The following is a 12,740-nucleotide window of genomic DNA, read 5'->3' on the forward strand; positions in this document are numbered from 1 at the left end:
ACCTGTACGTGGAGCTAAACTATGTAGCCTTTAGAGTTCTGATACCTAAATTCATGACATTTTGTTGTGTAAAGCTTGGATCAGGGACAATTTGGTTATTTTGAAATCTAATTTATTGAGGGAATAATTCAACATCTGGGTAAATTTGCTCATTCCGTTTCTTTCTGGGTCTGAGATGCCGATATGTGTTTGCATTACGTATGAAGCTGGAATCAAGATCTTCAAAGTAAAAAATTACACCTACCAACACCTCGAAAGCTCTCTAATTAACACGCTCTATCTTGTTTACTATTAGCGATGATGCAGCCAGATTTATTTTTGGAACCGTTCTAGTTGAGAAACTGAATCTGTACTGAAATCCGTTCAAAGTGAGAAGTTGGAAATTCCCATCTGGTATGTTGTAATTATGATCACACACCTCCTGAATGTCTTCAGTCCAATGTTGTAGCTGCTGTAAACACGATTCAAACTCAGATCATTTGGTAGGTAATTTATTTAAACATTGTCAAGGTTATGTTTTGGCCAGCTTTCGATCTGGTCTGGAAGAAGGCTGGATTTGAACATCTCGTGCTTGCTTTTTTATTCTTCACACAATAATTCATCACTTTGTATGTCTACATATCTATCCCCATTTGTATGATACATGTCATCTAACTATATGAGCTTTGTTGTTGGAAAATTGTGTAATAAACACTAAGTTAACATTGTAGGAAGGATCATGTGATTTTGGTAGTTTCTTAAGATGCCTTTTTTCTTGTTCTTTGAAATTTAAAATTCCTGAATGTCGTACCTTCCTTGAATATAACAACAGAGAAGGGTTTCTCTAAACAGCTCCTGCTTGCAATTGAAGTGCCATGAAGTGATTAAGCATCTTTGCAAAACAAGAAAAATGCAATTATAGAAAGGGAGGAGAAGACTTAGAGTCATGACCATCGCCATCCAGCAACACCTTCATGTTCACCATGAGCAGCAGATAGTGAGCATCCTGCACCAGATGCTACAGCTCTCCAAAAACACGCATCAAGCTGTAGTAGATGGTCATCATTGGATACAAGAGAAAAAAGGTCACAATTGATAAATTCAAGTAAATGATGAGCACAGCTCAAGGCAAAGAAAACAAAACAAGAAAGAAACATTGCATGCTGGCAATCAGAATATGAGAGGCTTGGCATACACTCCTTAATGTCTGGGAGTTTTGGCCTTGATAGGATGAGAGGTCTGAAGGAAACACAAGCTTTGTACCTCAGTTGTGTCCATTACCACTTAATGTACACACACAGACAGTGATACAGCATGTCAGTGTAGTACTGTAGGCTCACATCCAGCCTGTAGCTGCCAGAGCTCGGTGCTGGCTGGTGGGATGGCTTCATGCCAGACTGATAAGACCACCCATAGTGTACAGTAGACCTAATACACTGGGTAGTTATTAGAAAACACATTAAAAAAACAGGTCTGATCCATTTGGAGTCTTCCGCCATTGATGTATGTGATGTAGTTCATGTAAACTGTTGCATTAAAGGCTCATAGTTCATAGTGTATCTGTATTGATTTATTTGCTTTCTTTCTGAAAATGGATAGCGAGCTGCAGTCAGCATGTGGTTAGCCTAGCTTAGCATAAAGACCAGAGGCAGGGGGAAACAGCTAGTCTGGTTAAAGGCAAAAAAAGTTCAAAAATACATTTAAAAAATAGGCTACACCTACCAACACATCTAAAGCTCACTTATCAACATGACGTATTCCTTGTGTTTAATCCGTACAGAAAACAGAAATGTGAAGACAATTAATGGTTTTATTATTATGTGCTGGAGCTTTTATTCTCCGACTATAACGCAGGTTGTCAGATACATGTGGTGTACACAGGTCTGATCTGGATGTTCCTTTGTGGCTTTTCTCTCTGCAACAATAACTGTCTGTAACTTTAATACAAACTTTTTTGCTGTAATATATTAATTTAGAAAGGTCAATGGAAATGTAAAAAATGTTTTTTTTTTCTTTTTTTTAAATCCTGGTGGCATTTAATACATTTGCCTGGAACTATGAAGCCATATAGTGTCTTTGACTTTGTTTCTAATAATATCACAACGCAGCATAAATATTTTCTACTCCTGGTCTAATAAATGGATACAACTTTCTGTTCTTAGTGAAATGAACAGTGAAGCTACGGCTCATTTGGTCATCGTGTGCACATGACTGACCATCTTTTCTCAAAAATGTATTGTGCAAAAACAACTGTCTATCATTTATTCAAAAATATTGTGATAATTGATTTTGTGTCCAAAGGCTCTAACTTTAAACCAAATGTTCAGTCACACACACACACACACACACACACACACACACACACACTCACCACCGCCTTGCCAACGCTCTTGGGGACAGTACTGTTCACTTTTAGGATCTCACAGTTTTCAGCACTCCATCTACTGATGAAGACCTTGAGATGAGGCTGAAAGCTCCACGTGGGCCACAGCAAATTCCAGTTGACAATAAAGTCTGATACTGATTTACACTTATTGATGATACATTTTGATCATGTTGCTGTCATTCATCAATTATTTCATTAATAAATGAATAAATAACTCAATACAGTATTTTCATGTATGTACATTCATGTACATGAATGTACAGTCCAGTGTCTACGCTGGGCTGCAGTGGAGGATCCTTCCAGGTCTTGGCCCCTGCCATCATGTTGCAGTTACAGCAGTGTTTGGCTAGGGGACGCCACAGGAACAGAAAACTGCTTCTTCATCAGTGCTGGAGTTGAACTTGCTCTGGACACCTGACCTCCTGAGGTCCACTCACTTGGTTTTTTATTATTAACCAGAAACATATTGCTTCCTCTTCACTGTAACTGCTGATAACTTCTGATCACACAACATGTGTCAAACTAGAGTTTTTCTGTTTGCAGCCTTAGAAGAACTTGTACCAGCCCTCTAGAGGGCTTCTACACTCCTAAAAAAACCTCATCGCTGATCCTTCAACAGAAACATGAGAAGTCAAGCATGATCTTATGAACGTACATCTCATCCAGTGGTGACAGTAGAATTTAAAGCTTTGGTACAATGCATCTGTTTGTGCATACTGTATGTTTAAATCTGGGTCTACATATTTTTGTTAAAATAAAATAATAAAACTTTGAGTAACCAGAAGCTACAACAAAAGAAATAGAATGTAAAGAATACACAAAGCATTTTAAATATAAAGGCCTGCAATCATTTCCTCTCTTATTGTTGTTGGTTGTACTGGTGCGTCGACCGCCCCCCCAAAAAAATCTTCTGTCGTCATTTCTTTAGCAAGATTGTCTCTCAAGGTCGCCAACACATGAAACTTGTTTATTCGCGCTACTTGCCAAACAATTTTAACACATTCAGGCAGAAGGGAAAATAAATAAACCGCAGTCAGTCGTGCAATTTGTCGTCTCGCAAAACACACCAGCCATCCTTTTAGAGCTTTTTTTTTCTTTCCCTCTTCACATAAATGCTCTATTCTTCTGCTACATTCAGGTACCACGGGAACTTTCTGTTTAGGTTTTAACTGATAAATGTCCAGATTTCTGAAATTGAGAACATGAAAAAATGCATGTCAGTGTCAGAAAAGGTAAAATAGGAGAAACGTGCATATCAAATAGACGATGTTGACCCTAAAAATGCTTCATGTGAACAAAAAATTATGTTTTTTTTTGTTTTGCTTTACTAAAACTACTGTTTCAGTACCAATAAACACTTTCAACAGCAGAATTTGGATGATTTAAAAACAAATACTCAGATGTAAAACACATATTACACACATATTACAAGTGAGAGTCCTGTATTCAAAATTAAAGGTCCAGTAGCCTAAAAGTAAATAAATAAAACAGCAAATCTGCATTCATAAAATACAGTAAAAAGAAGTAATGGCAAAATAGTCAATTACACACACAAAAAAACTTGTATTCACTCAATATTTTGCACATACTAGTAACATACTAGGTATCAAATTTAAAAGACTGGCCCCTTTTATAGCCTACTTTCATATTATTAGGCTTCATACCTGCAAATATAATGTGTTATTAGGCTATAACGTGAAAGTCTTTAAGTGTAGCAATGAGGTGGTTGATTTTAATTTGACTTTCTATACAATAACGCATCATATTTTATATGCTGTAAAATTTGAATTTGCAATATAAGTACTAAAACTCTCAATAAAATGTATCGGAGTCAGAAATGTTACTGTGATAGAAATTATAACGTAGAATAACATGGAAATACTATAAAGTACAAGTACCGCGGCAGAATGTACTGTCAGACAGATTTGTACTTTTTCCCATATGACCTGAACGCAGCATCCGTCTTCCCTCCTCACTTCTCTTCTTTTTCTCCTTCTCTGCTCTCTGCAGGGCAGTGGAGGGGTGACGGCTTGTTCCTGGAAGAGCCCTGCCTGCCTGCAGAGTCACTCACATTCCTGGCTGGGATTCAATGACTGAGCCAGACACACAAACACAGAGGGAGGGGGAGAGAGAGAGAGGGAGGGAGAGAGAGAGAGAGAGAGGGAGGGAGAGAGAGAGGGAGAGGGAGGGAGAGAGAGAGAGAGAGAGAGAGAGAGAGAGAGAGAGAGAGAGAGAGAGAGAGAGAGAGAGAGCAGGCTGGCTCTCAGACTTCTCATCTCCATACAGTCAGAGTGAACTGCGGGGGCAGACGGAGTGGATTGCGGCAGTCCTCGACAGCGGAAAGAGCCGCAAATAAGGATTTTTTTTTTAATCGAGCTGTATCGACTCACAACTCCCGCTTTTGTTTTTGTTTTCGCCTACTTCTTTCTGGAATTCAACAAACGGAACTTTTCGTTTTTTCTGGAGTTTGGAGAGCCGTCTTTCAGATATGGACAGTCGGCGACCCGCTGCAGGGAGCGACTGGCCGGTGTTCACTCAGTAGCCACAGGCACACACAACTGTAAACTCGCCGTCTGGGACTTTTTACTGGATGTTTGATGAAGCGCTTCGCAATTTTGGTCATTTCTGGGACACCGTGGATTTACCAGGTTCAGGAACGGATAGAGACTCGTGATTCCCGATCGACGACAAGAGGGGTTTTCGCTTCTAAAGTTGCAGGAAAAACATGGAGACTGTAAGTCGGCAGAGCTTCCAGCCTCATCCGGGACTGCAACAAACTCTCAAGCAGTTTCACCTCAGCTCTATGAGCTCTCTGGGCGGACCGGCGGCTTTCTCTGCCCGGTGGCAACATGAGCTCCTCTTCAAGAAGGACGGTAAGGAGCCCGAGCCGGTTCTGCAGCATCTGCCGCCGCCGGTGATGCCGGGCCCGCTGTTCATCCCGTCGGACCGCTCCACGGAGAGGTGCGAGACGGTCCTGGAGGGCGAGACCATCTCATGCTTCGTGGTCGGCGGGGAGAAGCGACTGTGCCTCCCGCAGATTCTCAACACAGTGCTGCGGGACTTCAGCCTGCAGCAGATCAACTCGGTGTGCGACGAGCTGCACATCTACTGCTCCCGGTGCACGGCGGACCAGCTGGAGATCCTCAAAGTCATGGGGATCCTGCCCTTCTCGGCGCCGTCCTGCGGCCTCATCACCAAGACGGACGCCGAGCGGCTGTGCAACGCCCTCATCTACGGAGGCGCCTACCCGCCGCGCTGCAAGAAGGAGCTGAGCGGAGGCTCGCTGGAGCTGGAGCTCACAGAGAGGAGCTTCAAAATCTACCACGAGTGCTTCGGCAAGTGCAAGGGCTTGTTCGTGCCGGAGTTGTACACCAGCCCCAACGCAGCGTGCATCCAGTGCATGGACTGCAGACTCATGTACCCGACCCACAAGTTCGTGGTGCACAGTCACAAGGCGCAGGAGAACAGGACTTGCCACTGGGGCTTCGACTCGGCTAACTGGAGGGCGTACATCCTCCTGGGCCAGGATTACACGGGGAAAGAGGAGAAGAGCCGTCTGGAGCTGCTCCTGGACGAGATCAAGGAGAAATTTGACTTCGCCAACAAGTACAAGAGGAAAGCATCATCCAGGGTGAGTTTGGACCTCATGCTTCGCCTCAACATGGAGCTCTGATTCATATTCTGTATGCACTGCTTGTTCGAGCACTTTTTGGTTTGTTTTTATTTCATCATATACATTATATAATTACTACATTACTTGCATTGCAGCTGACTTTTGATTGTTTCTTTTTTTAATGCTCAGTTTCTTGACGCTTTGCAGCTCATTTGCACGACTCTTATTTTCGTTATTGCAAACTGCAGAGAGCTTGTTCTGAAGTTGTCTATTAAACATACAGTTTTATGAAAAGCGATCATTGACCTGCTGAAATGCATTGATATCCAGCAGACTCATTCTCTGTAGTGAGCTGCTCGGTTTTGGGGGGAATGTTAAATGTATCTGCAGTTCCACTTGTTCCAACTCCTGGATGGACTGTAAATGTTGCTCTTAACAGTTGTGGTTGCCAACCTGTGGTTCCTGGGAATCCCAGTTGTCCTTGAGAAGCTTCCTGGTGGAAATTGTCCCAGTTAAGAGGATGCATGAAAGGGTTCGTTCTCGCCACATAAATGTTTCCAAAAATTCAGCTGGACTTTCTAGGCGGTCAGTGACCTTTTTTCAGTATTTGGTCATCATTGGCAGATTGTTACTAATTAGGCTTCATAAGACAGTGACAATAAAACACCTCTAGTGGCAATAAAGCCATTATTTGTCTGTGAAACACCCCTCAGGCTCACTTTTATTGGCCTGTACTGTAAATACAATCTCATTTACCAACAAATGGCTCACTGGGAAACAGTAAACAACAGTTAGGAGGACTGTGTAGATTCTACATGAATTTAGGGGCAAGCGAGGAAATAATTCTTCTTCTTCTTCTCTTCCTCAGATGAAATGCTATTTCCTCCCACACACACTCACACACTTTCTTGAGTTGGATACATGCATGTCTCTGGTTGTACTTTGTGTGTGTCAGCTGGTGGGATCATTGTTATTTAGGTGAAATTGTCCGGTATGTTGTGTGTGTGTGTGTGTGTGTGTGTGTGTGTGTGGAGCCGACTGTGTTTCATTAAATGTATGTAACATCGGTCTGGCTTCCTGTGGCTTTAATCGGCACTAATATCAGTGTTTGAAGGGTTTTCATGTTTTCTCTCTGATTTTTATCCACATCCTCTGATTCTCTTTTTTACTCGAGATAATTCTAAAAAGTTAGTATAATCAGAAGAACATCGACGCAGGTTGTGGCTCTGCATGTTTCCTGTGGTTTCTGTCATCAGATACGAGACTTTCTGACCAAATGAAGACGTTTTAAACGTTGAATCTGGTTTTTTCGTGCTTTCCTCGGCTCTGCGTCTCGCTGCTAACTTGACTGTATGAAGGGATTATAATCTGAGGTCTGGCAGGAGTTTGCAGAGAGAGAGGGTAGTTTGGGGTGGGAGACTGATAAAAAAGAATCCCACCCCCCCCCCCCACCCAACCCCTAGAAAAAAAAAAAAGGCTAGTGCAGCCATTTGCATGAACTGTTACACATGAATGGAGTTGATGAAGCAGGGTTTAGAAGTATTGTGGTGGAAACATAATATGATCCCAACAAAGGAGAGCATTCAGCAAACATCGGACCCATCCCCCCCCACCCCCCACCACCCCCCACCCACCCATCCCTCCAAACATCCACCTACCCCAGGCCAGCGACCCACCTCTGACACACACACACACTCTTCCTCCCCCTCTTACCTACTTTTTTTACTCCAATATGATTGAAACCAGAGTGGACTAGTGGGGGGGGGGGGGCAGCAGACATGTTGATGAGGCACAGAAAGCAACTGCAAAAGTGTTTACAAGCAGCTCGCCTCCAGTCCTCCACGGAGGAGGCTTCTTTCAGACCAGATCTGCCAAAGAAAGAGAAATCAGGGAGAAACCCTTGAAGTCCTCTGAAGAGTGCCAAAGTCCTGCCATGCATGGTGAATACTCCACTCTTGGCACACACTTTCATTCAGACTCGAGTGGGCACACCTCAAGGACCCCCACTTTTCAGGGGCCTCTTCTATTTTTATAAGTGCCGACGGGGGCCCCCGAAGTGTTAAGCCCCCAAGGCTCATTTGAGCCTTTGCCCTGCTTCTTAATTTGACTCCTCCATTTTTTTTTCCTCAAGTACTCTGTTTCAAGAAACACTAATGAGGGAATCCATGCTGGGTATGAGTTGAGGAATATTGCTAAACTTATGGCAACACAGCTCCCCTTTGTCAGCACATTTCAGCACCAGCCGAGAGACTTGCAAATGTTCTGGGAGGATGCGAGGCGAAGTGCTAGACTTCTACCTTTTCAGCTCACGAGGAGACGCGATTCGTCTTAACGTGCTGTCGGCAGAGGAGAGGAACCGGGCGTCTCTGTGAATATTAATGAGGGAGTTACAAAAGTGTTAGCAGTAGTCTCGCATGCAGACAGACACAGGAAGTGATATTGCAGCACTTCCCTCCTTGCAGACACTCTTTTTTGAGCTTCCTTCTGAGACGCACACACACACACACACACACACACACACGCTCACATGTCTGAATTACAGACGGTTTAAAGTAAAAACAGCTTCTCACTTCTCGCCTTGCACTGGTGGAAGACGTGTGAATTTTTCAGTGAAAATGTATTTTCCTTTCTTATCTTGGAGGATGTGAGTCACAGCGCTGATTGTAAACAGCAAGGAGGCAAATGCAGTGAAGTATTGAATAGTTTAAAATGAGTTTGTATGCTGGGTGTGTGTGTGTGTGGGGGGGGACTCTCTGCTCTGAGCTGCTTCATGCCAGCCCCCCTTTTTGGCTGCGAGTCTTCTGGTTTCTGGCTGGTACACACTTACACACATGTGGGTGGCACACATAATCAGTGGCTTTCCGCATCAGGATGTTTAGATAAGGATTGTGGCTGCAGATTTAGTATGTTGCTAACTTTATAATTTGCCCTCAAGATGATGTGATTTCTGCAACAGTGCGTCTCTGTGAAAGAGAGATAGGAGAGAGAGAGAGAGAGCGTCGGGGGGGCAGACGGTAGACGAGCTGGAAACTCTGAAGTTTACATCAGACTCAGTCTTGTTTGGTACCTTCAGTCTCAGTTTTTTCATCGTTGAAGTCCTGGAACGTTGTTTTGTTTTTGAACAGATGAACGCTCATTTATCAGCCAATAGAAGTGTACATTCCAGACCTGCCACTCCTTCACAGACTCCAACAAGTGAAAACACTTTTGAATGGGCTTGTATGAAACACGTCCCTACTCATGCATGTCATAACAGTCAACCATGACAAGCGCCGCTCGCTGTCAAAAAAACAAAGGAAGGCCAGATTTCCTCCTCATCCCAAAAGATCCATTTTCATTCTGAAGTGGCGGGAAGTGATTTGTTTTAGAGACAGACGTGTATGAAGAATCAAATTTAGGACGATAAAACGAGGTAGAAACAATTTTAGTGTTTATGCTGCACATATGTTAGTGTGCTGACAGCCAGCGTGTTCCTGCAGGCTGTTTCCATGCTTTGTTCCTGTGACTCAGTGTAGAAGAAGCTGAAATGAGTGTTTTAGTGTTACAACACTGAACTATGAAGGTTTGAATATGGAGCGATTGCAGGGTTTTAATATTTGGTTCCAAAACATCACCGCAAATATGTGGCTGCCATTCTCTAATGTGCAGGAGCTAAAACTTCCCCTTTTACATCCACACACCCCCCCACCCCCCCCCAGAAGCCCCTACTGCTCCTCAGGATATCTGGCCTCCAGCTGAAGGGGCCGCTTGTTTCAGGAGGGAGGTGGGGCAGTGGTGGTGGTGGTGGTGGTGGTGGTAGGGGGCTCAGAGAGAGGAAGTGAACTCCCCAAGGGGATATAGGCCCATGTCCTGTTTCATATGCAAGGCGCAGTGTGGCTAAGCCTGCTGACAGCCAGCCATGTCCACACGGTGGACAGGACAACAGCTGGTAGCTGTGCATTTCAATGGCTGCTGAGGGAATATATCCATTCTCTCTCTTTTTATGGCTGTTTGGCAGAACGTGACAGTTGCAGAAAAAGTCTGTAGCGGAGCTTCATTTCGTCCTGATTAAAGAGGTATGACGAGTATTTTTAAAAGATTTGATGCAGCAGTTTTCTGTTTTTCTTGCCTGTCAAATAGTAGAATTTAGAATTTGTCCTCTGTGCTTTGAGAAGGAGGAAGCCACCAATTCAATTAGGTCTGTGTAATGAGTTCTGTTGCCTGGCTGAGCTGCTGCCAGTCTGGGTCTCTAATGGAGGACAGTCAGTCAGTCCATACAGGCTGCGAGGCCTGACTGAGGGTCAGAGAGATCAATGACATATTGACATTCAAGTGTCTTCATGTCAAGTGTGACTGAAAACTCCATCACTTCTCAAGCTCAATTACAGCAGAGTGACAGACCGACAGACAGTGAGAGGACTTCAGCGGATAGTTGGTTGAAATATATCAAATGTTGTGTTGCTGAGATAAACCTGAAGACATGGATGACACTCTGAGAAAAAAAGAAAGAAAAACAGCTTATTTAATGATTTGGTCTGTAATCTCTCTGAGCCTGAACATTATGCAAATGAAAGTCAATTAAAATGAGGCTGTTTAACTAGTAGTTAAGTTTGTGTGCTGAAAGTTTTTGCTAATTATTTTCCACATACGCTGCACGTTTTCCTTCCTCTCTGCAGGAAATCAACTGTAAAAAACAACAACTTTTATTTTGCTCTTTTTTCCTGTCCTGGAAAAAAACAAACAAAAAAACCCGTTGAAGGCGACCGACGCTGATCACTGTCAACTCTGTGTCGCGAGATGAAAAGTCGACGTGATGGTTTTGATCTGCAGTTAAACGTCTGTCTTTCCACCACAACTGTGCACACAGGAAGCACTCGTGATAAAGAGAGAGAGAGGAGAGAGAGAGAGTGGCAGAGCATCACAGGTTATATAGCTTCTTCTTGTCTTGTCTGGAATTTTTTTTTTTTTCTAAAGGCTGCCATTGAAGTCGTATCGGAAAATGAATGAAGCGCAGTGATTCTTTTCATTCAGCCAGTAGCTGTTTATTTCAAAGCCTTTTTTAAAGTTCTGCAAACAAAAGGGGGATTTTTCCAAGTTGCTGCTGTTGGATTGTGCAGATGAGATGAAAGCAGCAGCAGCGTGTGTGTGTGTTGGTGGTTATTTGTGGTGAGATTCTGACTTCACTTGACTGGCCGATCATCAACTCACCTTTCTCAAGTCACCCTGTAAACCTCCACATCACAGCTATTATCGACAAATAGCAGAAGTTTCATTCAGGAGAAGAGAATGACTGAGAAGAACAAGAAAAGGAGAAGTTCAAGCCCTTGTTGCCGGCCGTTGTCTGTCCTACACCCCCCCCCCCCTCTGCTGGCTTCCCCACCCATCAGCAGCGTCTTCATGTGACAAATGGACGGAGCGGCCAGTAGAGTGCTTTATGAAGAGCCCGGGCAGGGAGAACTGAACGGTGCATTAATATACCTGCCAGGGACTGCAGGCTGCACACAGTCAGGAGAGAAGAGGCTCTACTGGGGCCTCCTACCCGCCCATCCATTCAGAGATGATGGTGCATGCTGACGTTGTCATAGACGACCATGCATGCAAGCTGTCTGAGAAAGTGGTGCACGCAAACGTGTGTTGAGGAGCATGCTTGGAGATAAAGTCTTTCCTCCCGCTCGGTGAAATATCTGTCAGAATATTAATAACCTCCTGACAACGCGTGAAACTAACAAGCAGCTCATAGCAGCTATTCTTAAGTCTTAGAAGGACCTGGAGCATCTCTCATCAGGATTATTGTAAAAGCGTCACACGGAAGGAAGAACCTGGTGACCTCCTCCAGTCGTCGCGTGAAAAAGAAGCTCTTCTTCTCTCGGTCCGATGGTGCGATCTGATGACTCGGCTGGCTGACGGCTTGTGAACGACACTGTCAATTTTTTTTTTGTGGGCATTCAATATTGATGATAGGTTACCGTAGGCGGGAAGGTCTGGCGTGTTTATTTAATGAGAGGCTCTTTGAAATATTAATCGACACACATGGTGCTGTAAAGCCGACTATTGCCTGAACTACACTACACGTCTTCAAGCACCATCCGCCAACCGTCGGCCTCCTCTAACCCACCCGATGGCTTCCTCACTGGGAATACATCCATCCATCCAAATGACCATTGAGTCATTTCTTCTTTTAGTGATTTGCAGGTATAAAGGTGTCGAAGTTAAATGTTTTGAAAGGTTTAAACAATTTTTGAAACAACATTTCAAAGTAACATGAAAACATGGGTCCAGGTGAAAGACTTAACTTCTTACCTGCAAACCACCCAAACTGTCGTCAGTGGGTTAGTTTACAGTGTCGGGCAGGACGGGGCACCGTTGTGTACCGATTGCACGCATGATAAACATCCAAGTCATAACTGACAGCGGTTGTGTTATCTGTTTGTTTTGACGCGGTGGCTCGTATCCCGCTATCACAGGGCTAACAGTCAGATGCCATCTAACATGAAGTGTTGAGAAAGATACAGCGTTCGACTGCTGTGACGCTTTGAGAGGCATCACATCTGATATGCATAGAGGACATGCTTTGCCTAGAAGAGTACCAGTCGTCCTGTTGTCTCAATCTCTCTTCTCTTATTCTGCTATCAGCATCTTTAGCCCCCCTAAGAAAAAGCAATCGACTTTTAAAATTACCTTCCAAGAGATTTCCTCGCGCCTGCACAGGTTGATGTGGAAGATGTTGGGTTTAAAAGCGGGAAACACGGCGGGGGCAGCTTTCATTGTGAGATGGGATCAGGG

The 12,740-nt window shown here is 43.9% G+C and overlaps 1 protein-coding gene across 1 annotated transcript in view; it reads left to right on the forward strand.

Annotated features, from left to right (window-relative positions):
• The first annotated feature begins 4,596 nt into the window (after positions 1 to 4,596).
• skia (v-ski avian sarcoma viral oncogene homolog a) overlaps positions 4,597 to 12,740 on the forward strand; it is a 79,767-nt gene continuing 71,623 nt past the window's right edge. Inside the window, exon 1 of the mRNA XM_044351278.1 lies at positions 4,597 to 5,996. Within this exon, the coding sequence (XP_044207213.1) occupies positions 5,091 to 5,996 (906 nt within the window). The 5' untranslated portion in view covers positions 4,597 to 5,090. The remainder of the gene's footprint in view (positions 5,997 to 12,740) is intronic.

Source organism: Thunnus albacares, chromosome 5, assembly GCF_914725855.1.
Source record: "Thunnus albacares chromosome 5, fThuAlb1.1, whole genome shotgun sequence".
Classification (NCBI taxonomy): Eukaryota; Metazoa; Chordata; class Actinopteri; order Scombriformes; family Scombridae; genus Thunnus; species Thunnus albacares.